The 22,868-nt window shown below is 37.7% G+C and overlaps 1 protein-coding gene and 2 long non-coding RNA genes across 4 annotated transcripts; 2 read left to right on the top strand and 1 right to left on the bottom strand.

The window, feature by feature from the left end:
- Positions 1-9,940: 9,940 nt before the first annotated feature.
- On the top strand, positions 9,941-10,841 carry LOC7462457 (uncharacterized). The gene is made up of 2 exons (XR_002982607.2): positions 9,941-10,388; positions 10,492-10,841. It is a non-coding gene; the product is annotated as an uncharacterized LOC7462457 (long non-coding RNA).
- A 6,219-nt stretch (positions 10,842-17,060) lies between these two features.
- LOC112328027 (uncharacterized) lies at positions 17,061-17,679 on the top strand. The gene is made up of 2 exons (XR_002982606.2): positions 17,061-17,237; positions 17,329-17,679. It is a non-coding gene; the product is annotated as an uncharacterized LOC112328027 (long non-coding RNA).
- A 170-nt stretch (positions 17,680-17,849) lies between these two features.
- LOC7458463 (glucan endo-1,3-beta-glucosidase 6) lies at positions 17,850-21,000 on the bottom strand. Of its 2 annotated transcripts, XM_024604339.2 has the most exons (3): positions 20,785-21,000; positions 20,443-20,673; positions 17,850-19,183 (listed from the first exon to the last, which is right to left on the bottom strand). In XM_024604339.2, the coding sequence occupies exons 1-3, from the start codon at positions 20,790-20,792 to the stop codon at positions 18,076-18,078; spliced, it is 1,347 nt and encodes a 448-aa protein (XP_024460107.2). In that variant the 5' UTR covers positions 20,793-21,000; the 3' UTR covers positions 17,850-18,075. The 2 variants fall into 2 exon arrangements, with proteins under 2 accessions (XP_024460107.2, XP_002307845.4); XM_002307809.4 differs by having other exon boundaries at positions 20,443-21,000.
- Between the last annotated feature and the right edge of the window lie 1,868 nt (positions 21,001-22,868).

The following is a 22,868-nucleotide window of genomic DNA, read 5'->3' as shown; positions in this document are numbered from 1 at the left end:
TGCAATGGATAATGATTCATCCTGCGATGAAGGATTAGAGATGCAATGCAGTAGCACATGCGAAATCACCCCTCTTGCTCATATTATAACTTATAGTTCATTGGCATGAGAAGTTGAAGTGCAAATAGGACCTTGTAGATGTTGGTGGGAGAAACCACTGATGGTAGCTTTGAAACACTCGGAGGGGATAAAACACACTGTTTTATTTCAAGAAACAAATAACAAGCTTACAGATACAAAAAGCTTAATACACGCCCTCTCTCTTTCTCTCTAGTGTTTCTCTCTATTATCTCCCACACACAATAACATAAGCTGAGCACTCTATTTATACACGAATTCAAAACAAGAAAATTCAACCTTCAAGTGTGAAGGCGGCTGTGGCCGGTGGTGTGAATGCGGCTGACTGGCTGCGGCTGGTGGCTGGCGGCTGGTCGGTCACAGCTGGTGGCTGGCTGGTCGGTGGTTGCCTTCCTTGACCTTCTAGAGATTGAGTTTACTTCAACAAATTCCCCCCTTAAACTCAATCGAGGGATATCATGCCAAGCATGAACTTTAATCGGATAAATACTTCTCTCTTCAAAGGCTTTGTGAAGATGTCTGCAACTTGATCATTTGTGTTGCAAGATATCAGTTGGACTTCTTCATTCTTCACATGTTCCCGGATAAAGTGATGACGTGTATCAATATGTTTGCTCCTTTCATGATATACTGGATTCTTTGCCAATGCGATTGCTGATCGATTGTCAATATAAATCTCCGTAGGATTTTCTTGAGGAAATCCCAAAAACTTCAGCATATTCCTTAACCATATTGAATGACATACGGCTGAGTTGGCAGCAACATACTCAGCTTCACAGCTTGATAATGTGACAATTGATTGCTTCTTGGATGACCATGTGAAAGATGTGTCTCCCATGAAAAAGACAAACCCTGTTGTGCTTTTCCTTTCATCCAGATCTCTACCCCAATCACTATCCGAGTAGCCTACAAGATTAAAGTCTTTACTTGAGGTATAAAACATACCTTCATTCATTGTGCCTTTGATGTAGCGAAGAATTCTCTTGGCTGCATTCAAGTGAGACTGGTCTGGTGTCTCCATGTATCTGCTGACGAGTCCGACTCCGTAGAGTATATCCGGTCTGGTACATGTCAAGTACCTTAAGCTTCCTACTAAGCTTTTGAAGTAAGTTGGATCAACATTTCCAACCTTACTCTTCCTCAATTCCACTCCATTCTCAACTGGAGTTGATACCGGATTGCAGCTTTCCATCTTGAACCTTTCAAGAATATCTTTAGCGTAACCGCTTTGGGATACAAAAATCCCTTCTTCTTTCTGCGTTACTTCTAAGCCAAGAAAGTGTGCCATCAGACCAATGTCTGTCATCTCAAACTCTTGTACCATGCTTTTCTTGAAGGCTTCAAACATGGTAGGGTTGTTGCCGGTGAAGATCAAGTCATCAACATATAGGCATACAAATAATATGCTTCCATCCGCTTCTTTCTTCACATACATTGCGTGTTCATATGGACATTTTTCAAATCCATTTTCTTGAAAATACCTGTCAATTCTGGTATTCCAAGCACGCGGAGCTTGCTTCAAACCGTAGAGAGCTTTCTTCAACTTGTATACTTTGCCTTCATTTCCAATTTCGATGTATCCAAGTGGTTGTTCAACATAGATCTCTTCTTCTAGGAAGCCATTCAGAAATGCTGACTTCACATCAAGTTGATATATCTTCCATCTATGTTGTGCAGCTAATGAGATCATCATTCTGATTGTCTCTAACCGGGCTACTGGAGCAAATACTTCTCCATAGTCAATGCCTTCTCTCTGTTTGTAGCCTTTAGCCACTAATCTGGCTTTGTATCTTTGCACTTCTCCTTTTGCATTTTTCTTTGTCTTGTAGACCCATTTGACACCTATTGCTTTCTTGTTTTCTGGTAGATAAGTCAGCTTCCAGGTATCATTCTTCTCAATGGCATGTATTTCTTCATCCATTGCTTTAATCCATTTCTCTTCTGTGACAGCTTCATTGAAGCTTAATGGGTCACTATCTGAAAAGAAACAAAACAAATTTGTATCTTCCATTACTTGAGTGGCATCGTACAGCTCTTCAAGATTTCTCATCCTTCTTGGTTCTTCTGATGAGGATGCTGATGGTGGTGTTGATGATGATGCTCCTGGTGTGTTCCTCCTGTTGAATACAGGGAATCTGTGTACCGAACTTTGTGGTTCAGCTGCTGGCACAATCTGTTCTTCTGCAAGTACTGTTGGTACTTCTTCACCTTCAAGGATCAAATCAGTGGTGATCCATTTGACTGCTTCTTGATCATCATTCCATTCCCAAGATTTATCTTCTTCAAAGATAACATCTCTACTCATAATCACCTTCTTCGTGATGGGATTATACAGCTTGTATCCCATCCTTCTTTCACCATATCCGACAAAGATGCATTTCTCGCTTTTATCATCGAGCTTTCTCCTTCTTGCATCTGGGATCTTTGCATATGCCACACAACCAAAGACTCGTAGATGAGTAACACTTGGTTTGTGACCACTCCATGCTTCTTCTGGAGTGACTCCTTGCAAACTTCTGGTTGGGCAGCGATTCAGTAGATACACTGCACATGATACAAGCTTCAGCCCAGTATTGCTTGGGCAACTTCTTTGCTTTGAGCAGACTTCTTGCCATGTCAAGAATCGTGCGATTCTTCCTTTCAGCTACACCATTCAGCTGTGGTGTATAAGCTGGTGTTGTCTGATGTCTGATGCCTTGTTGTGTACAATAGGCTTCAAAGTCATTTGCTGTATATTCTCCACCTTGATCAGATCTCACGGTTCTGATCATGTAGCCACTTTGCTTCTCCACAATTGCTTTAAAATCTTTAAAACAATTGAATACTTCTGACTTCCTCTTCAGAAAGTATATCCACGTCTTTCTACTAAAATCATCAATAAAAGTGAGGAAGTACCTATTTTGTCCAGTCGACATAGGTGTTATTGGGCCACACACATCTGTGTGTACTAACTCCAGTGGCCTCTTTGCTTTCCAGTTGACTTCTTTGGCAAAACTGGATCTGTGATGTTTGCTGAGGACACAACTCTCACAGACTTCATCTGGATGATCAATGTGAGGCAAACCTTTGACCATCTTTTTGCTTGCTAGCATCTTCAGACTTGTGAAATTCAGATGTCCAAGCCTTAGGTGCCAGAGCCATTCTTCACTGTTGGTGATGGCACTCAAACACTTTGCTGCATCATACTGGATATTCAAAGGAAACATCCTATTCTTGGACATTTTCACATAGGCCATTAATCTCCAATTGTTGTCTCTAATTGTCAGATGACAATTCTTCGAGTAAAAAGTATAACCTCTCTCCATAAGTTGACCTAAGCTGATCAGGTTCTGCTTTATGGCTGGGACATAATAAACATTGGCGATGTAGCTGGAATCGCCGTTCTTCAACTTGATTGGGATGCTGCCTTTATCTTTGAACGGAACCTTTGAGGTATCTCCAAAAGTAACTAGACCTTGCTTGGTTTCATCTAGATCACCAAATAACTCTCGGTAGCCGCACATGTGATTGCTGGCTCCAGTATCTAGATACCATATATTTTCCTGTTTCTCGCCAAGTTCTTGTTGGACAAGAAATGCAGCTTCTTCTCTGTCATCCTTCTCTGCATAGTTGGCTTGCTCACGTATCTCCAACGGAGCTTTCCTTCTGCATTCAGTGCTATAGTGCCCAAATTGATTGCAACTATAACATTGGATATTTCTCTTGTCACGGTTATTGTAACCGCCTCCTCTTCCTCTAGGAGTGAATGCTTGTTGTCCTCGACCTCCTCTGGTGGTGTTTCTACCACCTCTTCCTCTAAAGCTTGTATTCCAAGAACCTCTTCCTTGGAATCTCTGGAATCCTCCTCTGGATTGTTGACTTCCTGCTTGAGTGGTATATCCACTTGTTGAAGTCTCCCCTTGCTCATATCTGTCCTTGAGAGACAGCTTTGCTTGTAAGGCATGCTCGATGGCCTTATCTCCATTTCGCTTTACAATCTTCTGCTCATGAGCTTGCAAAGAACTCATAAGTTCATCCACTGTCAACTTGTCCACTTCCTTGGATTCTTCAATGGCGACAACAACAAAATCAAATTTTGGATCTAGGGATCTCAAAATTTTCTCAGTAATTCGAGAATCGACGATGGCTTCTCCATTTCTCCTCATCTGATTGACTATCACCATAATCCTTGTGTGATAATCAGAAATAGATTCCGAGGACTTCATTTGCAATAACTCAAATTCACCTCGCAAAGATTGAAGACGAATCTTCTTGATTCTGTCAGCACCTTTGTATTTTTGTTGGAGAGCCTCCCATATATCATGTGATGTTTCAGCGGAAGCTATGATCTCGAATGTATCTTCATCAAGACCTTGATAGATGATGGTCTTTGCTTTGTTGTCTTTCTTTCTGTTGACTTTCAAGGCTTGCTTCTGTGCCTCTTGTAAAGCATCTTCTTCTTCTTTGGACTCTGGTTCATCATAACCATGTTGTACAATATCCAAACACTCTTGTGAACCAAGAAATGCTTTCAATCTGATGCACCAACTATCATAGTTGTCTTTGGTCAGCTTCGGGATGAGTGTATGTGTACCTTCTGTAGTCATTTTGCTCTTTTAATGACTATATCTCCTTCTGAGAGCCGAATTTGGCAAAACCGACACTGTAGATCGATCCGGAATGGACCAAATAGTCGGGAACCGGTCTGACTTTGTAAAAATCAGGTCAGCAAATGGGTGAACCGGTCAAAACACCAATTCTGGGCGTCGGGCGGTTCGCTGGGGTTGAACCGGGAATATTCTGCGGAATATTCTATCGGCTCGGCTGCGACTATCGAGCGGCTCGGCTTTGAAGTCGGCTTAGAGGCTCGGCGCGGCTTGAATATGGCGCGCGTGTGTCTCAGTCGTCGTCTACCTCTGGGCGCGTGGGATGCGCGTGGTCAAACAGTGCAGAATATTCAGGTGGCGCGTGTGGGATACCTCCGTCTCCGATCAAACTGATTTTTGCACCAGTGAGTTCGTATGGATGAGCTCTACACTGTGGAATGATCAAAACTTGTTTTGGACAACTTTGAAAATTCGGATATCTCCCAAAACACTTCTGTTTTCTGACGAACGGGGCTCTGATACCAATTGTTGGTGGGAGAAACCACTGATGGTGGCTTTGAAACACTCGGAGGGGATAAAACACACTGTTTTATTTCAAGAAACAAATAACAAGCTTATAGACACAAAAAGCTTAATACACGCCCTCTCTCTTTCTCTCTAGTGTTTCTCTCTATTATCTCCCACACACAATAACATAAGCTGAGCACTCTATTTATACACGAATTCAAAACAAGAAAATTCAACCTTCAAGTGTGAAGGCGGCTGTGGCCGGTGGTGTGAATGCGGCTGACGGCTGCGGCTGGTGGCTGGCGGCTGGTCGGTCACAGCTGGTGGCTGGCTGGTCGGTGGTTGCCTTCCTTGACCTTCTAGAGATTGAGTTTACTTCAACAAATTCCCCCCTTAAACTCAATCGAGGGATATCATGCCAAGCATGAACTTTAATCGGATAAATACTTCTCTCTTCAAAGGCTTTGTGAAGATGTCTGCAACTTGATCATTTGTGTTGCAAGATATCAGTTGGACTTCTTCATTCTTCACATGTTCCCGGATAAAGTGATGACGTGTATCAATATGTTTGCTCCTTTCATGATATACTGGATTCTTTGCCAAAAGGATATGAACCTTTTTACTTGTTTTCTGGTGTCTGTAAAAAACAGTCAATTAAGGATATGAACTGGAATATTGCGAGATTAAAAAGTAAATGTGCTTTGGTTCAACTTCGATATTCCAAGTTAATAAACTATGTATTCTGAAACAACATTTTTTATGCGAAAGTGGTCAGGTAATGGATGATATACAGATTTTGCTCTAGTAATTAATAAGCTTTCCAGTCAAAGTCATCCTTCTTCCCCCCTTGATGTCATGGATGATCTAAAGGCTAAAGAAGAAAATGAGAGTATGATCAGGAAACAGTACTGTTATCCAAAATGGATGTGTTGATTTTTTCTTCCAACTTGCCCCCACTTGCTTCACTCAAAACACCAGTAGTCAAGTAGGTAGCTCCTATCTTATAGCAAGTGATGAAAACAATTGCAAACAAGTCGTATAGGTCCTTGTGCATACAGTAGATATACAATCACAATGGTTCATTCTGCGATGAAGGACCCAAGATGCAATGCAGTAGCACATGCAAAATCACCCCTCTTGCTCATATTTTAGGTAGTCCTTGTGGTATAAATAGGACCTTGTAGACAAGGCTTAAACCCGTCCTTTGAAATATATGTATTGTTGTGAAGGAAAATTAAAGATGGTGAAAAAAGGAACTTTTGTGGCTGCTTTCTCATGGCTCCTGGTGCTTGCATCTCTTACCATGCGTACTGCAAATGCAATGCCGTTGTTCGACCTCAGACGTCTGAGAAAATTAAATGCTTTATCCCCAAGAGGTAATTGAATCATGAAGAATCTTACAAACTAGTATAGAGATAAATATGATTTGATTCTGTTTTTGAGCTTGTTGAACTGATATACTTGTGAAGTTTGAAGGTTGTCATGTCGCTGCTGCTATTATCTTGGGAAGGTACCATCCCGTCGCTGTGGATATTCTTGCTGCCGTATTGCAGGGGAGAATTGCTGCATTCTGCGCCACTAGACCTAGTTATGCAGGTTTACCATTCTACAAATAATTTGAGGATTAAAACATGAACAAGTTCTTCACCTTTCCTAAATGAGACAGTTCTATCAATTTATGTACTTTTTATATATATATATAAAAAAAAACTTCTTTCTAGAATATGTATGTACCTGTGATATTTTGAAATGAATAGAGAAAGAGTTAACAGAAAAAGAAAACAATGTTTATGGAGGTTTAGAAAATAGGTATAAATGAATAAGAGGTATTGTTTGATAATTATAAATTAATAAGAGGATAGCAAAAAGAAGCGAGAAATCTGAATTTTTGAGAGAGAGAGAACCTTCGGAGGAAAAGAAGGAAAAAGAGAGAGAAAGAATTAGGGTTTTGAAAAGAATTAGAAAGAAATAAACCTCTAAGGTAAAATTTACACTTTGTTTGTAAATAATTGTGGTATTTAACTTTGATTTTGAATTTATTGAAGATTATATCTTGGGTTTAATTAATGAGTTGATTGAAGTATTAGGGTTAATTGTTATTGGTAATGATTTAATTGGTTATTTTTTAGATGATTTTATTAGAAATAATAACTCCGAGAGTAATTGGTTTAATTGATGTATTGGGTGTAAGAAATATTGGGAAATTGTGAAAAAGCCCCTTGCCGGAAATCTAGACAGTATGATATTGAGGTTGAAGATGATGAAATTTCAGTTTGGTCACTCAATTTTGAAAATTACAGTTTAGTTCTTGAACTTTAAAAAAAATTACAATTTGATCTTTGAAGCATAATTCGAGATTCTAGACAGAATTGATGATGAATTATGAGTAAAATTTTAGTATAGATATGAATTTATGATATTTTCAGTATGGTCCTCCATTTTAGCAAAACTACAATTTAACCCTTAAAAATCTAAGAAAAATCCAAATTGGTCCCTAGCTAGATGTAATTTTAGTTTTTCAGATATAGGTTTATTTGGTGAAAAATCTCTTTGTATTTAGGTTAATATAATTTTCTCCAGAATAAAGTGATCATGCAATATCAATGAAACCCTAGCCTTCTCCTCTCTTATTTTTGTATTTCTCTTTGTTTAATTTGAATTATTTAACATGGTATCAGACATGGTTTTATGGAACAAGACTTAATCTCAAACACAGTTTTTACGGATCCAACTTAGAATGTTATTTGTTCAGTTTCTGCAATCTAGTATTTCATCTTCCCTTCAGTTTCTGCAATTTGGTATTTGATCTCTTCCTACTGGTTTTTGTATCTTTTTAGGTGATTATCTTATTTCTTGAAAGAGCAAGAAACAATCTATTGTTTTTCAATCTTCAACCGAAACAGAATATCATGCTATAACATCTACTACCAATAAGATTGTTTGGTTATGTTGATTACTTGCAGATATGAGAATCTTCTTTTCTCATCCTACTCCTATGTATTGTGACAACTAGAGTTCTATTCAGATTTTTCATAACTCGGTTTTTCATGAACGAACTAAGCACATTAAGATCAATTGTCATCTTACTCGTCATCATCTCAAGCATAACACCATTACTTTGCTTTTTCTTTCTTTTTCTTTACAAATTTCTTTACCAAGTCACATTTTATTTCCCATTTTTGTTTTCTAATTGGCAAGCTCTCGATTCTAGTGCTTTTATGTTCTTTCCACTTTTAAGTCAGGTAAGTGGATAATTTTTCATATGCTAGAGGATGAATATAAATACTTGAATTGTTAATATGGAATTGATCATGATTCTTGGTAATTCTTATATTGTTATTTATTCCTTGTTTATGATTAAGCATGATCACTTATTGAAACAAACATTATTTACTTCTGAATTGATATCTTTTCATTTGATTGATGTCATGAGTTGAGTATTATGATATGAATTTATCTTTGTAATTATGATATGAACATATAGTATGCCAGTCAGAATACCAATGCTAACAATGTAGTGTTAGTTTTTGTGCACATTGTATATGAACCCTAGTTGGTCGGGGGAGTCATCAACCTGTGACGATTAATCATCCCACAATACGAAGCGTCATGCTCATTACATTTTTATTTTCTGACGAGCCTTACCTTATGATATTCTTGTTACGGTCTATTTGAAAAACTTTCATGTAATAACTTAAAGTCATATTTGTATATGTATTCCTCATTATTGTATTACCTTGTGTACATTTAGTGAATGTTATTTACTCACTAAGTTGTTGAACTCACCATCTCGTTATTTATCTTCTTCAAGCTTATAGCTTGTCAACATGTCGTTTTTGTTCGACCTTTAAAACCTGCTCTTTTGGTTGTAATTAGTATTTTTCTATTATGTCTAGTTATTACTCCACAACTATAATATTTGTATTAGCTCTTGTATTAAGATAATCGGTTTATATTATAAAGTTAGTTATGGTATCATGTTGCGTACAACTCTGTTTTGGTTATATAGAAAAAAAAATTATATGTAAGTTTGGGTTTGTATGAGTATAAAAACCTGAAAGGGATGTTGTCTATGTCAGTTCATGGATCCAGAAATTGGTACCTTTTGTATTAATTATATATAGTTATGAGAAATGTCTGTGGAAAATTGAGGTGATAAGCTTACGCATGTGATCAGATCAAAATATAGTAAGAATATAATTGATGGACTATATGTATTGGTTAATCATTTTCATGCTTGACATGATGATCAGATCCCCACTTCAGAATGAAAGGTTAGGATATTATCAAGATTTGATATTATCAAAGGAATAAAAACAAATCAAGATTTGATGATTTGGCACATGGGTCAAGCACCGCTCGATCTTTCACCCATTTTCAATTCTAACAATAAATATTATTTGTTTTTCAATATTTATAACCGGAGAAACTTGATTAACCAATATAATTTCGCTGATATTACAAAGAGAAATGATATAATAATTTAAAGAATGCAGAGACCTGAAGGAAAAGTAAAAAACAGAATGTCAATCGAACGCAGAATCTTTTTAAACCAAGGGGAGATTACCGGATGATTTCTTTAAAATCGAGTAAATAATAATTAAAAAAAAACATTTTACTCACTGATTAATCTTTCTAAATAGTTGTGAGTGGAAGATGAATACACAGAAAAATGCACAGAAAGTCTCCTCTTGCGGACTTCAGAGTTTGTTTTAGTGCTCTATTCAAATTAAGTATACTCCATCTTAGTTCATAGACATGGACTAAAAACAGAGTTGTTGCCCAACTTGTTTTAGAGCATGCAGTGAAGCAAACAAGTCTTCAAAGTTCAAACAAAGTCAGAAATCGCAGCTCATGCTTGCTTGTAGAAGCTAATGAATGATTCACTCTATTTAGATAAAGGACAAGAAATTCCCACCAGGCAGTTTGATAGACATCACTCTAGTGGATGACTTGGCAGCACAAGCACAAAAGCCACGCCCTCTTGCTCATATCTTTGCCGACTGATAAACAAATTCGTAGTATAAGTTGGATGTTATACCACAAAACTTTATATACTCCTTCGATATACATTGTGCAAGCAAGCAAAGATGGCCAGAAAGGAAACTTTGTTGGTTTCTTTCACTTGCCTCCTTGTGGTGGCATCCGTTGCCATGTGTGCTAATGCAACAGCAGCTCCTCGTCTGCTGGCATCCGAGCAAGTGAATTCTCCTCTAGGTAAACTAAATTTATTGTGCCTGCTCATGGTTCATTGTTGATTCTATTTATTCTTTGAGCTTGTTGCACTATTGAGGTATGCATAATCCGTGATTGTTTGAAGGTTGTCGCTGCTGCTTCGTTGTCGGAGAGGCACCAAATTTACGCTGTGGACATTCATGCTGCAGTAACACTGCAGGAGAGAATTGTTGCATCCGAAAATAACAAAACAATGAGCTGTGTGGATGTGGCAGCATGTATGTACATGCTTACGTCGTCATCTGTTGCAGACCAAATAAATTATACTACACGCTGCAAATAATTGGAGGAACATTCTGCAGGATGCAGGAGTTCTTCACTCTTCTTCTATCTTTCTGAATGAGAGGCTCTTTCATTTGTAATTTTACCTTTTTGTAATCCAAGAATTTACCTGCGTACTATTGAATACCTAATGCAAGGGGAATTTCTACTGAACTGGACCAGGTCTCATCACATTAAACGGTTTCACGTATTTTGCATGCTTGGCTCGATTGGATCACATATCAGAGTGCATGCACAAGAAAATAGCGAAAATATAAAGAAAGATAAGGCCAATATAATTCCAAGACTGGATAAATATCCGATGCACATGAGTCTACTCTGTTTCCTACTTGATATACTGTTACATATAACAATAACCTGCAATCATTTTAAACATATCTAAATAACTCCAGTTTTCTTTTGTCCATGTCCAAATGTATCTACTGATACTAATAGTTTCCGACAGGGGACTGAGAAAAACCCATGTAAAGAAACTTTCTACAGCATTAGAAAGAACCATACCCCCCACAGGATAGAAGTCCAAATGGTGGTCCACCTATGAGTTGGTCTGAAAGCTTATGATTTCTTAATTATGACCAGACAGTCACTCCAACAAGAAACCTGCAATCACCAACTGACGAGTCTGGGAATGTCACCATAGAAAGCCCGTCGAAACTAGTAGATGAATGGGTTCAAAGTTCAAACAAAGTCGGTTATGAAAGTCTATCTCTTTCTCAAAATGAATCTGTATTTTTCAAATCTATATGAATTTTACGGACTCCATGTATGCATGTTAGTGGAGATAAAAGTAAGTGTTTTTGTTGAATCAACGTCTCAGAAGCTGATGATGAAGAAGCTGCTGATGTGGAATCTGCTGATATGAAAGCTAATATGAGTTTTAGTTTTAATAAAACACTTGTTATTTGAATTTGTCAATTTCTGTTAGGATTGATATAATCCTGTTGTTTAGTCATTATCCTTTACTTTCTGTTACGTAACAGCAGGAGATAATGTTGTTGTTACTTGCATTTAAAGCTTTCCTTTTCATTGTTTTTCAATAAGCCTGAATGATCAATAAAACAATGAAGTTCTTAGAAGAAGTTTGATATTTGTTAGCTTTTGCATTTCATTCTGTTAAAATCCAACAAATTGGTATCAGAGCCGATTCTTTTCTTGAGAGATCTGCGAGGCTGAGAGAACTTAAACACTTACCCTAAACACTTATCATCCCTCTAAAAAACCAATCAACACAAAATGAGTTCAGAATGATGGAACAAGCCTCCGTGAATTTGATGGAACAAACTATCAAGTGTGGGCTGTTCGAATGGAAGCTTACCTTGATGCAAATGATTAGTGGGAAGCTGTTGAAAACATATATGAGTTTCCTCTTTTGCTTGACAATCCAACTGTGGCTCAAATGAAAAATCACAAGGAGAGTAAGCAAAAGAAATCAAAGGCAAAAGCTAGCTTATTTGCAGCTGTCTCGTCTTCAATCTTCACCAGAATCATGACTCTGAAGACAACAAATGAGATTTGGAACTTTCTGAAAAAGGAATATGAAGGGATTGAACGAGTGAAGGGCATGTAAGTTTTAAATCTAATTAGAGAATTTGAGATGCAAAGAATGAATGAATCAGAAACCATCAAGGATTACTCTGACAGACTTCTTGACATTGTAAACAAAGTAAGACTTCTTGGTACTGAATTCTCTTATTCTAGAATTGTTCAGAAAATTCTTGTCACTGTTCCTGAAAAATTTGAAGCTACAATATCATCAATAGAAAATTCAAAGGATGTATCAAGCATCACTTTGGCAGAGCTACTGAATGCACTGCAGGCTCAAGAACAAAGAAGACTCATGAGACAAGCAGGTTCTGTGGAAGGTGTTTTTTTTGCAAAATCATAGAACAACTTGCAACAAAGAAACAGAAATTACAGTAGCAGCAACACAACATTTCCATCGTGTTCTTACTGCAAAAAATCCAATCATCCACAGGGCAGATGCTGGTGGAGGCCGGATATAAAATGTCACAAGTGTGGTCAGCTAGGACACATTGGAAGGGTATGCAAATTTCAACAACAACAACAGCAACAAGAAGAAGTCAAAACTGTTGTTGAACAACCTGAAGAACAACAACTGTTTGTGGCATCATGTTTTGTTGCCAATAACTCGACAGAGAGCTGGCTTATAGACAGTGGTTGTACCAGCCACATGACCTATGATAAAGAGCTTTTCAAAAGGCTTGACAGAACTGCCATTTCTAAAGTGAGAATTGGAATGGGGCATGTCTTGCAGTAAAGGGTAAAGGAACAGTGGCAATCAAAGGCAACACAGGTTTAAAATTAATTTATGAAGTCTTATATGTTCCTGAAATTAATCAAAATCTTTTGAGTGTTGGTCAGTTGCTTGAAAAAGGATATAAGGTACTGTTTGAAGACAAGTTTTGCTTGATTACTGATGCACAAAACAAGAAAGTATTTAAAATTCAGATGCAAAGTAAAAGCTTTGCTTTGAATTTTACAGAAGAAGAACAAGTTGCAGTACATGAAGAAAATAGCAGTACAATGCTTCGGCATAAAAGATTGGGGCATTTTCATCATACAGCTCTACTCTTTATGAAGAAGAACAATCTTGTGAAAGGCCTACCTGATTTAGAAGAAGAACCTCCTTTGTGTGCAGCCTGTCAGTATGGAAAGCAGACAAGACTCCCTTTTCCACACAATAAAAGCTGGAGAGCTACACAGAAACTACAGCTAGTGCACACTGATGTGGGAGGACCTCTGAAAATATCATCATTGAACGACAGTAAGTATTACATTACTTTCATTGATGATCATACAAGAATGTGCTGGATTTATTTCATGAAGTATAAATCTGAAGTTGCAGACATCTTCTGGAAGTTCAAAGCTTGGGTGGAAAAACAAAGCACACACAAAATGCAGGTGGTCAGATCAGACAATGGAACATAATATACCTCAAAAAAATTCAACAAGTTCTGTGAAAAGGAAGGCATTGAACATCAGTTGACAGCACCTTATACTCCTCAGCAAAATGGGGTTGTTGAGAGAAAAAACAGAACACTCATGGAGATGACAAGATGTTTATTACATGACAAAGGATTGCCAAAGAATTTATGGGCTGAGGCTGCAAACACAACAGTGTTTCTTTTGAACAGATTGCCAACAAAAGCTCTGCAACAAAAAAACTCCATTTGAGGCATGGTATGGCTATAAACCAAAGTTGCAAAATTTAAAAACTTTTGGTTGTCTTTGCTTCTCTTACATTCCGCAGGACAAAAGAGACAAACTTGATAAAAAGGCAGAACCTGGAATCTTTGTAGGCTACAGTTTAGTCTCCAAAGCCTACATGATTTATCTTCCACAAGACAACAAAGTGATTGTTAGCAGGAACATCTAATTCTTTGAGTCAGAAAGCTGGAACTGAGAGAAAAATAAGCTTGAATTTCAAGAGGAGAATGTTGATGTTGATGAAGAATCTATTACAAAAATCAGATTGCTCTCTAATATCTATCAGAGTTACAATGTGGCAATAATTAAACCTGCAGGATATGAAGAAGCTTCTGCAAATCAACATTGGATGGCTACAATGAAGGAGGAGCTTATGATGATTGAGAAAAATCAGACTTGGATGTTAGTGAACAGACCTGCACATAAAAAGGCCATAGGAGTCAAATGGGTTTATAGAACCAAGTTCAATGCTGACGGTTCTATAAATAAACACAAAGCAAGACTTGTTGTCAAGGGATATGCTCAGATGTTTGGGGTGGATTTCTCTGAAACCTTTACTCCGGTTGCTAGGCTTGATACTATAAGAATGTTGCTTGCTCTTGCTGCTCAAAATGGCTGGACTATACATCAAATGGATGTCAAATCTGCTTTCTTAAATGGATATTTGGAGGAGGAAATATTTGTGGAGCAGCCTGAAGGTTTTGTCATTCAAGGAGAAGAGGAGAAAGTATATTTACTGAAAAAGGCTCTCTATGGTTTAAAGCAAGCACCAAGGGTTTGGTACAACAGGATTGATGCACATTTGTTAGACTTAGGCTTTACAAAAAGTTTAAGTGAATTTACACTCTATCTCAGGAAAATCAATGATGAATTGCTTGTGGTTTCTCTTTATGTGGATGACTTACTTGTGACAGGTAGTAACATGGAGCAGATTGATGTGTTCAAAAGAGAAATGAAGAATGTCTTTGAGATGACTGACTTGGGGAAGATGACATTCTTTCTCGGCATGGAAGTTCAACAAAAGCAGAATGAAATCTTCATATGTCAGCAAAAATATGCCAAAGAGATTTTAAAGAAGTTCAACATGGAAGAGTGCAGATCAACAGCAACACCAATGAATCAAAAGGAGAAATTTTGCAAAGAAGATGGAGCTGCAAAGATTGATGAAACACTCTATAGAACCTTAATAAGATGCTTGATGTATCTTACTGCAACAAGACCCGACATTATGAATGCTACAAGTATACTTTCAAGGTATATGCATTGTGCAAGTGAAATTCATTTTCAAGCAGCAAAAAGAATTGTCAGATACATTAAGGGAACAATTGACTATGGATTGAAGTTTTGTCAAGTTAAAAACTCCATACTCCATGGTTATTTTGACAGTGATTGGGCCAGCTGTGTTGATGACATGAGGAGCACTTCAGATTATTGTTTTAACTTTGGTTCTGCCATTTTTTCGTGGAGTTCAAAGAAGCAAGAAGTCATAGCTCAATCCCCAGCAGAGGCAGAGTATGTTGCTGCTATTGCTGTCGTGAATCAGACTATTTGGATTAGAAAGTTAGTGGTTGATCTGCAGATGGAGCAAAAGGAAAGCACACAAATACTTGTAGACAATCAAGCTGCAATTTCAATTGCAAAAAATCCTGTGTTTCATGGCAAAACAAAACATTTCAAACTGAAACTCTATTTCCTAAGAGAAGTTCAAAGAGAAGGTGAAATACAGCTGATCTATTGCCAAAACAGAAAATCAAAATGTTGATATTCTGACCAAGCGGCTTCCTCAAGCTAAGTATGAATTCTTTAGACAGAGACTTGGAGTCTGCAGCTTCAGAGCCAAAGAGGAGTGTTGAATTAATGTCTCAGAAGCTACTGATGTGGAATCTGCTTATGTGGAAGCTAATATGAATTTTAGTTTTAATAAAACACTTGCTATTTGAATTTATCAATTTCTGTTAGGATTGATATAATCCTGTTGTTTAGTCATTATCCTTTACTTTCTGTTACATAACAGCAGGAGATAATGTTGCTGTTACTTGCATTTAAAGCTTTCTTTTTCATTGTTTTTCAGTAAGCATCAATAAAACAGTGAAGTTCTTAGAAGAAGTTTGATATTTGTTAGCTTTTGCATTTTATTCTATTAAAATCCAACAGTTTTTTCTCTTTTTTTTTCCAGTTTGCTAGATTTTTTTAAAATATATATGAAGTTTTTTTCGAATATTTTTATTTATAATATAAGAATAAAAACAGATTAAATCCAAGCCTCCATCTCTCTCTGCCAAATAAACCTACTTGAAACAACATGAATAATCCTCAAGTCATCAATAAACTTTCAGCAACAATAAATAATTTCTTTGTGGCTCAAAAGTTACGTTAAACGTGCAAAGATGAAGTTGTTTAAAGACTTGTTGAAATCTAAATTTTAGTTTGTAAAGACAGGTTCTTGACTGTAGCATGGAAAAGGATGGAACGATTGCAGTTTACTGCTAAACCTGACTCTTATATGACATGTAGGTGAAGTAATTAACAGCTAACGGTGGTTAATTGACTTGTTAATACGATGCAGGCCTCAGCATCAATATTGACAAATTTGTGCTCTACTTTGTTAATACGATGTCGGCTCCTCCGGTGATTTTTGAGAGTTGTGCTAACGTGATGAGAAGCACGCTGGAAGAAGCAAAGGAAGTTATCCACTTGATATATGTCGGCCAAACACATGGTGCTCTAGTTATGAGTAGGAAAGGATTCAACTGAAAAATGCTCAGAAAGTCTCCTTTTGCGGGCTTCAGTGTGGTTTGAGTGCTCTATTCAAAGTACACTCGATCTTAGCCCGAAGACTGGACAAAAAACAGAGAGTTATTGCCCAACTTGTGTTAGAGCATGTAGTGAAGCAAACAAGTCTTCAAAAGTCTTCACAAGGTCAGAAATTGCAGCTCATACTTACTTTTGCATGTACAAGCTAACGAATGACTCATTCTTTTAAGATAAAGGACAAAAAATGCCCATGAGGCAGTTTGGTAGATTTCACTCTAGTGGATGACTTGGTAGCCCAAGCAAACAGGTCACCCCTCTTGCTCATATCTTTGCTGACTTGTACACAAATTTGTAGTATAAATAGAATGTTTATACACAAGGCTTTCTCATTCCAAAAACATTATATATTCCCTTGATATATATTGTGCAAGAAAGCAAAGATGGTGAGAAAGGAAACTATGTTGGTTGCTTTCACTTGCCTCCTTGTGGTGGCATCCATTGCTGTGAGTGCAAATGCAACAGCAGCTCCTCGTCTGCTGGCAACCGAGCAAGTGTATTATCCTCAAGGTAAACTAAATTTATTATGCTTGCTCATGGTTCGTTGTTGATTCAGTTTATTTTTTGAGCTTGTTGCACTAATATTCATGATTATTTGAAGGTTGTCGCTGCTGCTTGTTTGTCGGAAAGGTACCAAACATTCGCTGTGCACGAACATGCTGCAGTAGCCCTAAAGGAGAGAATTGTTGCGTCGCAACATAACAAAACAACGAGGTGTGGATGTGGCAGTATCTATGTGCTTGCTTACATTGTCTTCTGTTGCAGACCAAATAAATTTACTATATGCTGAGAATAATTTGAGGAATATTGGAGCATCGTTCTGCAACATGCAGAAGTTCTTCACTCTTCTTCTACCATTCTGAATGAGAGGCTCTATCATTTGTAATTTTACCTTTTTGTTATCGAAGAATTTACCCGCGTAGTAATGAATACCTAATGCGACTTTTTGTTATCGAAGAATTTACCCGCGTAGTAATGAATACCTAATGCGAAGGGAATTTCTAATAAACTCGACCAGGAGGTCTCATCACATAAAACGGTTTCATGCATTGTGCATGCTTGATATGACTGGATCACAAATCAGAGTGCAGTTACAAGACACACAATAAAATAGCGAAAATATAAAGAGAAATAAGGTCATATAATTTCAAGATCGGATAAATATCCGATACATACGAGTCTACTCTGTTTCCTACTTGATATACTGTTACATATAACAACAACCTGCAATATTTTGAATATATCTAAATAACTGTAGTATTTTTTTATTTTGTCTATGTCCAAATGTATCTACCAATACTAAAAGTTTCCGACAGGGGACTGAGAAAAACCCATGTAAAGAAACTTCTTACAACATTAGAAAGAACCACACCCACCACAGGATAGAAGTCCAAATGGTGGTCCTCCTATGAGTTGGTCTGAAAGCTATTGATTTCTTATGATCAGTCACTCCAACAAGAAACCTGCAATCACCAACTGATGGGTCTAGAAATGTCACCATCCCAAGCCCATCGAAATCACAGCTTTGTGCATTTTGCATCTGGAGCTGATAGTAACTGTTGAATGCATAAGAGATATTTCCTTTTGCCCCAATTCCATTGCACGATCCACCATAATCAAGTGTTGTGCAATCTGCAACACTGCAGGCAATTCTCATGTGGTTGGCCACGTTTGTCAGATCTTTAGAGGGGTCTGCCACACACCACCTTGATGGGAGATACTCAACGTTCTTCGCATTCTTTAGTAACCTGTTACCCAAACCAAGGTTCAGTGCATATTTAGCCTGGCCATCAAATGAGAAAATCCCCCAGTGTCTTTCAAAGTTTCCAGGAAGTACACTCTTTGCTCCTTCATCAAGTAGGCTGAAAAGATAAATATCCACGGGAGGGACACGTGGTCTCAGAGGGGTTCCTTTGTTACTCAAGACATGATTTATGAGCCCCTGGTTGAAAAACCTTGCTGCACTGAGGTTTGCACCAAAGGCTCCATCAGTTGGCCAGCCCACCTCCCCGATAACTATGGGCATCTGACCATATCCAAGTTTGTTGAGTGCTGAAACTAAAGTGTCGAAATTCCCATCAAAAGCATTGTAGTAAACATTAGACCCATCTGTAACAGGATGGGTACTCCCCTCAAAGAATGCATAATCTTGTGGAAAATCTGAGTGCCCATACAAGCTAAGAAATGGGTAGATATTCACAACAAAAGGTGAGCCATTTGAGTTGAGGAAGGACACAAGTTGAGTCATAATTTGAGTTAGTTCAGGTCGGAATGCCCCTTGAGAAGGAAGAGAAGACTCATAAGCATCAGCGTTGCAAGGGACAACTAGCTTTACATAGCCAGCAAGATTTGCTTTGACCAAAGACTGTTGTAGATTGAGCAGAGCAGGGACAACAAAAGATTGAAATTGACCTGAGTAACTTGTGAGGAATGGCTCGTTTCCCACGGCAACATACCTGTCATTGTATGGGATAAGAGAGTATCTAGTGAGAAATGTTTGTAGAATTCCTGTAATGCATAGAACAGTAGAAGCAAATTTCAGTTAACAGATGCTCTAATCAGAGTTCTGAACGTGCATAAATTCATTTTAGAATATGAAAGTCTTGGTCCCCAAATCTATGTGCTGTCACAAGTGAGTGGTAAATTCTCATTTAACTCATGCAGAGCTATCTGGTTCTCATTCCTAAATTCTTAAACGTTATCGAAAAAAATAGCTATTCAAGGATAGTTAGATGCCATATATTATTGCATGAGCAATGTTGTCTAGATCCTAGGAAGAGGAGCTGTGCAAGAAGCTTGCTATCCGGCATATGTTATCTGGCATGGCAACCCATGCTTTCAAAGACAATGTCTCATTGTTGAGAAAGTACAAACAACACACTTCAGCTGCATAGGACTATTAGAAGTTCAAACTGAGGTGACGGTATCAAGACAGTTTATGAAACAAAATAATGAAGTTGCAATTACTATAGATTCTGTGTTTTAAGCGAGCAGGATTTTACTAATCAAAAGCCAAGTGCTTTATGCGACCATGCACAATGGGGGCATGGCTTAAATGACCAAACTTTTCAAGAATTTACAAATCATAGCATTCTATCCACAAGTAAATTACTAAAACTGCAAGTATGCACCCAAACACATCTCAAAGTTGTAGTTATTTTATCATGCCACCAAAGATTTTCACCGACAAGTAACAGCTTCGCCTTCCACTTTGCCTTTTCTACCCCTGATCAGCTTTGATTTCTACTGAATTACTTGATGGCATTTGTAACATATTTCCTGAAAACTTCAGGTTTTTTTTATGTTAATTAAGAACTAAGGTCTATCTCTCATCTATAGGCTCCAAGATAATTGTATCTCTGGATGTACCAACTTTGCCTTGTAGCAGCCCTAATGCTCCTTTTGAAAGTTGAGAAAAATACCAAACTATCTCTATTCATAGGCACCATGAAGTAGAGGCAAAGCTACATTTGGCAAAGAACCCAATTCAATAACAAACAAATAATCTCCTTATGAATTACTTTACATAGTACTGCCTTGCACTTATCCATGTTAATCCACTCAAAATCTAAAACAAAATAAAGGCCAGGATCCATAGAGAGAGAGAGAGAAAGCATTTTCCTTTTCATTCATTTCCCAGCTCTTCTCAAACATCAAACTGGCCCAAGAACAATAAAAACTTAGAGGCAAGGGAAAGAGAGGGAGAGAGAAGAACCTGATATCAGCACCACCTTTAACAACATATCTAGAAACATTCTGCCTAACCCACAAATCAGAAGCATCAGTTGAAGAGCTAAGAACAGCCAACATCTCATTAGGAATCCCAACCATGACTTCAATCCCACTCCCCACTAAAGCAGTTAGCGCATCTGGATCTGCATCAAACAACTTCACTTTCTTTATCTTGTTGTCTTTCAACAGATCCACCACTGTCGAAGGCTTCAACCTGTGAAATGAAATTGTCCCCCAATTAACTCCTATAGCTGATTCTCCCACTGGAAATGACCCTGATAGCAATATTACTACAAAAACCAGATAAAGCAGAGTTCTTGGTAACCTTGACATTTTGTTCTTGCAAAAAAGAAGAGAGCTTTATGGGTTCCCTTCTATAGCAATCATTCATTCATAGGAAGAGAGTGGGAATGCGACAGGGAGGTGAAACTTGAAACGGTTTCGTAGGTGAGTGCAAGAGAGTGATGACAACTGATAAAGTGCTACAAGAGCAGAGCAATGTTGGGTTTTAGTAACTGTTTGAAAGAGTGAAGTGTAAGAACCTGCCGGAGTATATCTTACTTAATTAATTAATTAATGGTATTTTTCTATGTTTAATCTCTTTCAGGCCCGGCCCAGAAAGTCTATGCTGGATCTCTGATCAGAGCCCAGTTTAAAAGAAAATAGGGTGTGAATTGCTTATAAGCCGTTTAACCTATAATTTAATTGACCGGATAAAGCCTGACCTAAATTGTTTTTCACACCAACATCATTTTGACTCTTTTTTTTTTTAACCACCATCGTTTTTTATTAACTCGAATATTAATGGTAAACCTCAGAACTTGGATTTAAAGTATGTTTGTTTGTTTGTTTTTCTTTTTTTTTGTTTAAGTAGCGATTATGAATTTTTTTTGTTTTAATTTTTTTTAATAATTATAAATTATTTTGATAGGTTGATGTGAAAATAAATTTTAAGAGAAAAAAATATTATTTTAATATATTTTCAAATAAAAAAATATTTTAAAAAAACAATTACTATTTCAACACTATTGTAATTTATTAGACTTGGTTTAATAACTTAAATTAGACTTGGTTTAATAACTTTTCTGGCATGACTCAGGCGCCCTCCTTTTGGCCTAAGTTTCACTCAACAGACAAAAGTCAAGTCCAAATTCATCAAGAATTAAGGAATCTGTGCTAGTTGGTCTGCTGGTAATTGTGAGATTGGATGGATTAGTGTGCAGGTTACATGATAATGAGAGGACGTCTCACAGTTTGATTCTGGATAGTTTAGTAGTTGTGTGTTAATTAAGGACCTTGATTGTATTTTGAAACCTTCTGGTGGTGCCTAATAAGGCCAAATTAGCAAAATGAAACCGACTTCCACATGAGAATGAACACCCTTGTCAACTGGGCCAAATGTGGGATGTTAGGAACATGCAGATTTGGATGCTGATGGTAACAGGGCTTGTGTTCATCTTCTCGACTACCTCTTGTCATTAGTTGGCTCATGCTTGCTTGCACAGTTCTCTCGCCCTTTTGGCATGGGCGTACAATCCCAGGCAGGCAAAAGGGTTGAAGCCCAGATTTTGTTCTACACACTTTTTGTGGCCATGGAACATTCACAAGATGGCTGGAATTGAAAACCCATGTGTGCGAGAGCTATAAAGCAGTGTAAACCAACAGCAGAAATGCTAACTGGTTGCTATCAGATTCTACTCATCGGGGAGATTTATAAGTGGACAGTTTTAAGCTTTTGAAAACATAGAAAAGTAGAAGCATTGTTTTCACTAGGCTGCAGGCCACGTAGAGGTGATTCTTGATTCGTATGCAGTCACAATCCGCGGCACCAGTTAAAGAATTTCTGTCTTTCTTTATAAAAGAGCGTCAAAGCAAGACCATCCACCCCCCCAATCTCCTCATGCAGCGCAATCAAAGAAGAGACCTTTTCTTTTTCTCTCTAGGATCCTTCCCATTTCTTTCTTTTCCAATTCTTATTGGAATGAGGTTTCAATTGGGCACTTTCAAATAGAATAATATAAAAGCTTGTTTCAAGTTCCATGTAAGCTCCCAGTCACTCCACATGATGATCATTCCTTATTGCAAACATGACTTGCGATTTTGTAAGGATTAGTAAAAGCAGATTCACATGTATGGCCCAAAAACCGCACATTCAATGATTAAAGAGAGCATGATTGGATATCATAAATGAATTAATTCAATAATTAGTGAAAAATCATTGCCATAACTTTAGCAGGCAAAAGCCAAAACCATTATCTCAATTTGGTTAGCAAAGTCTCAACTGATTCAACGGAGTGGCCATGCCCAAACAAGCAAAAAGGGAAGCTACTGCTACGCCAGCCATCCCATGACAAAGCCAGATACTGCAGGGGGGGAATATCTATAATCATTTCAGCACTTCAGGTTCGT

The sequence above is a fragment of the Populus trichocarpa genome, chromosome 6 (genome assembly GCF_000002775.5).
Source record: "Populus trichocarpa isolate Nisqually-1 chromosome 6, P.trichocarpa_v4.1, whole genome shotgun sequence".
NCBI classification, from domain to species: Eukaryota; Viridiplantae; Streptophyta; class Magnoliopsida; order Malpighiales; family Salicaceae; genus Populus; species Populus trichocarpa.
Note: the sequence above shows the minus strand (reverse complement) of the source record. Positions and strands in the feature narration are given on the sequence as shown.

What these genes read in the sequence shown, in the direction of transcription:
- LOC7458463 (XM_002307809.4), bottom strand. Translation starts at nt 20,792, where the DNA reads ATGTCAAGGTTACCAAGAACTCTGCTTTATCTGGTTTTTGTAGTAATA. An exon ending in AAAGGTGGTGCTGATATCAG is followed by an intron (nt 19,184 to 20,442) that starts GTTCTTCTCTCT and finishes ATACAATGACAG; the next exon opens with GTATGTTGCCGTGGGAAACG.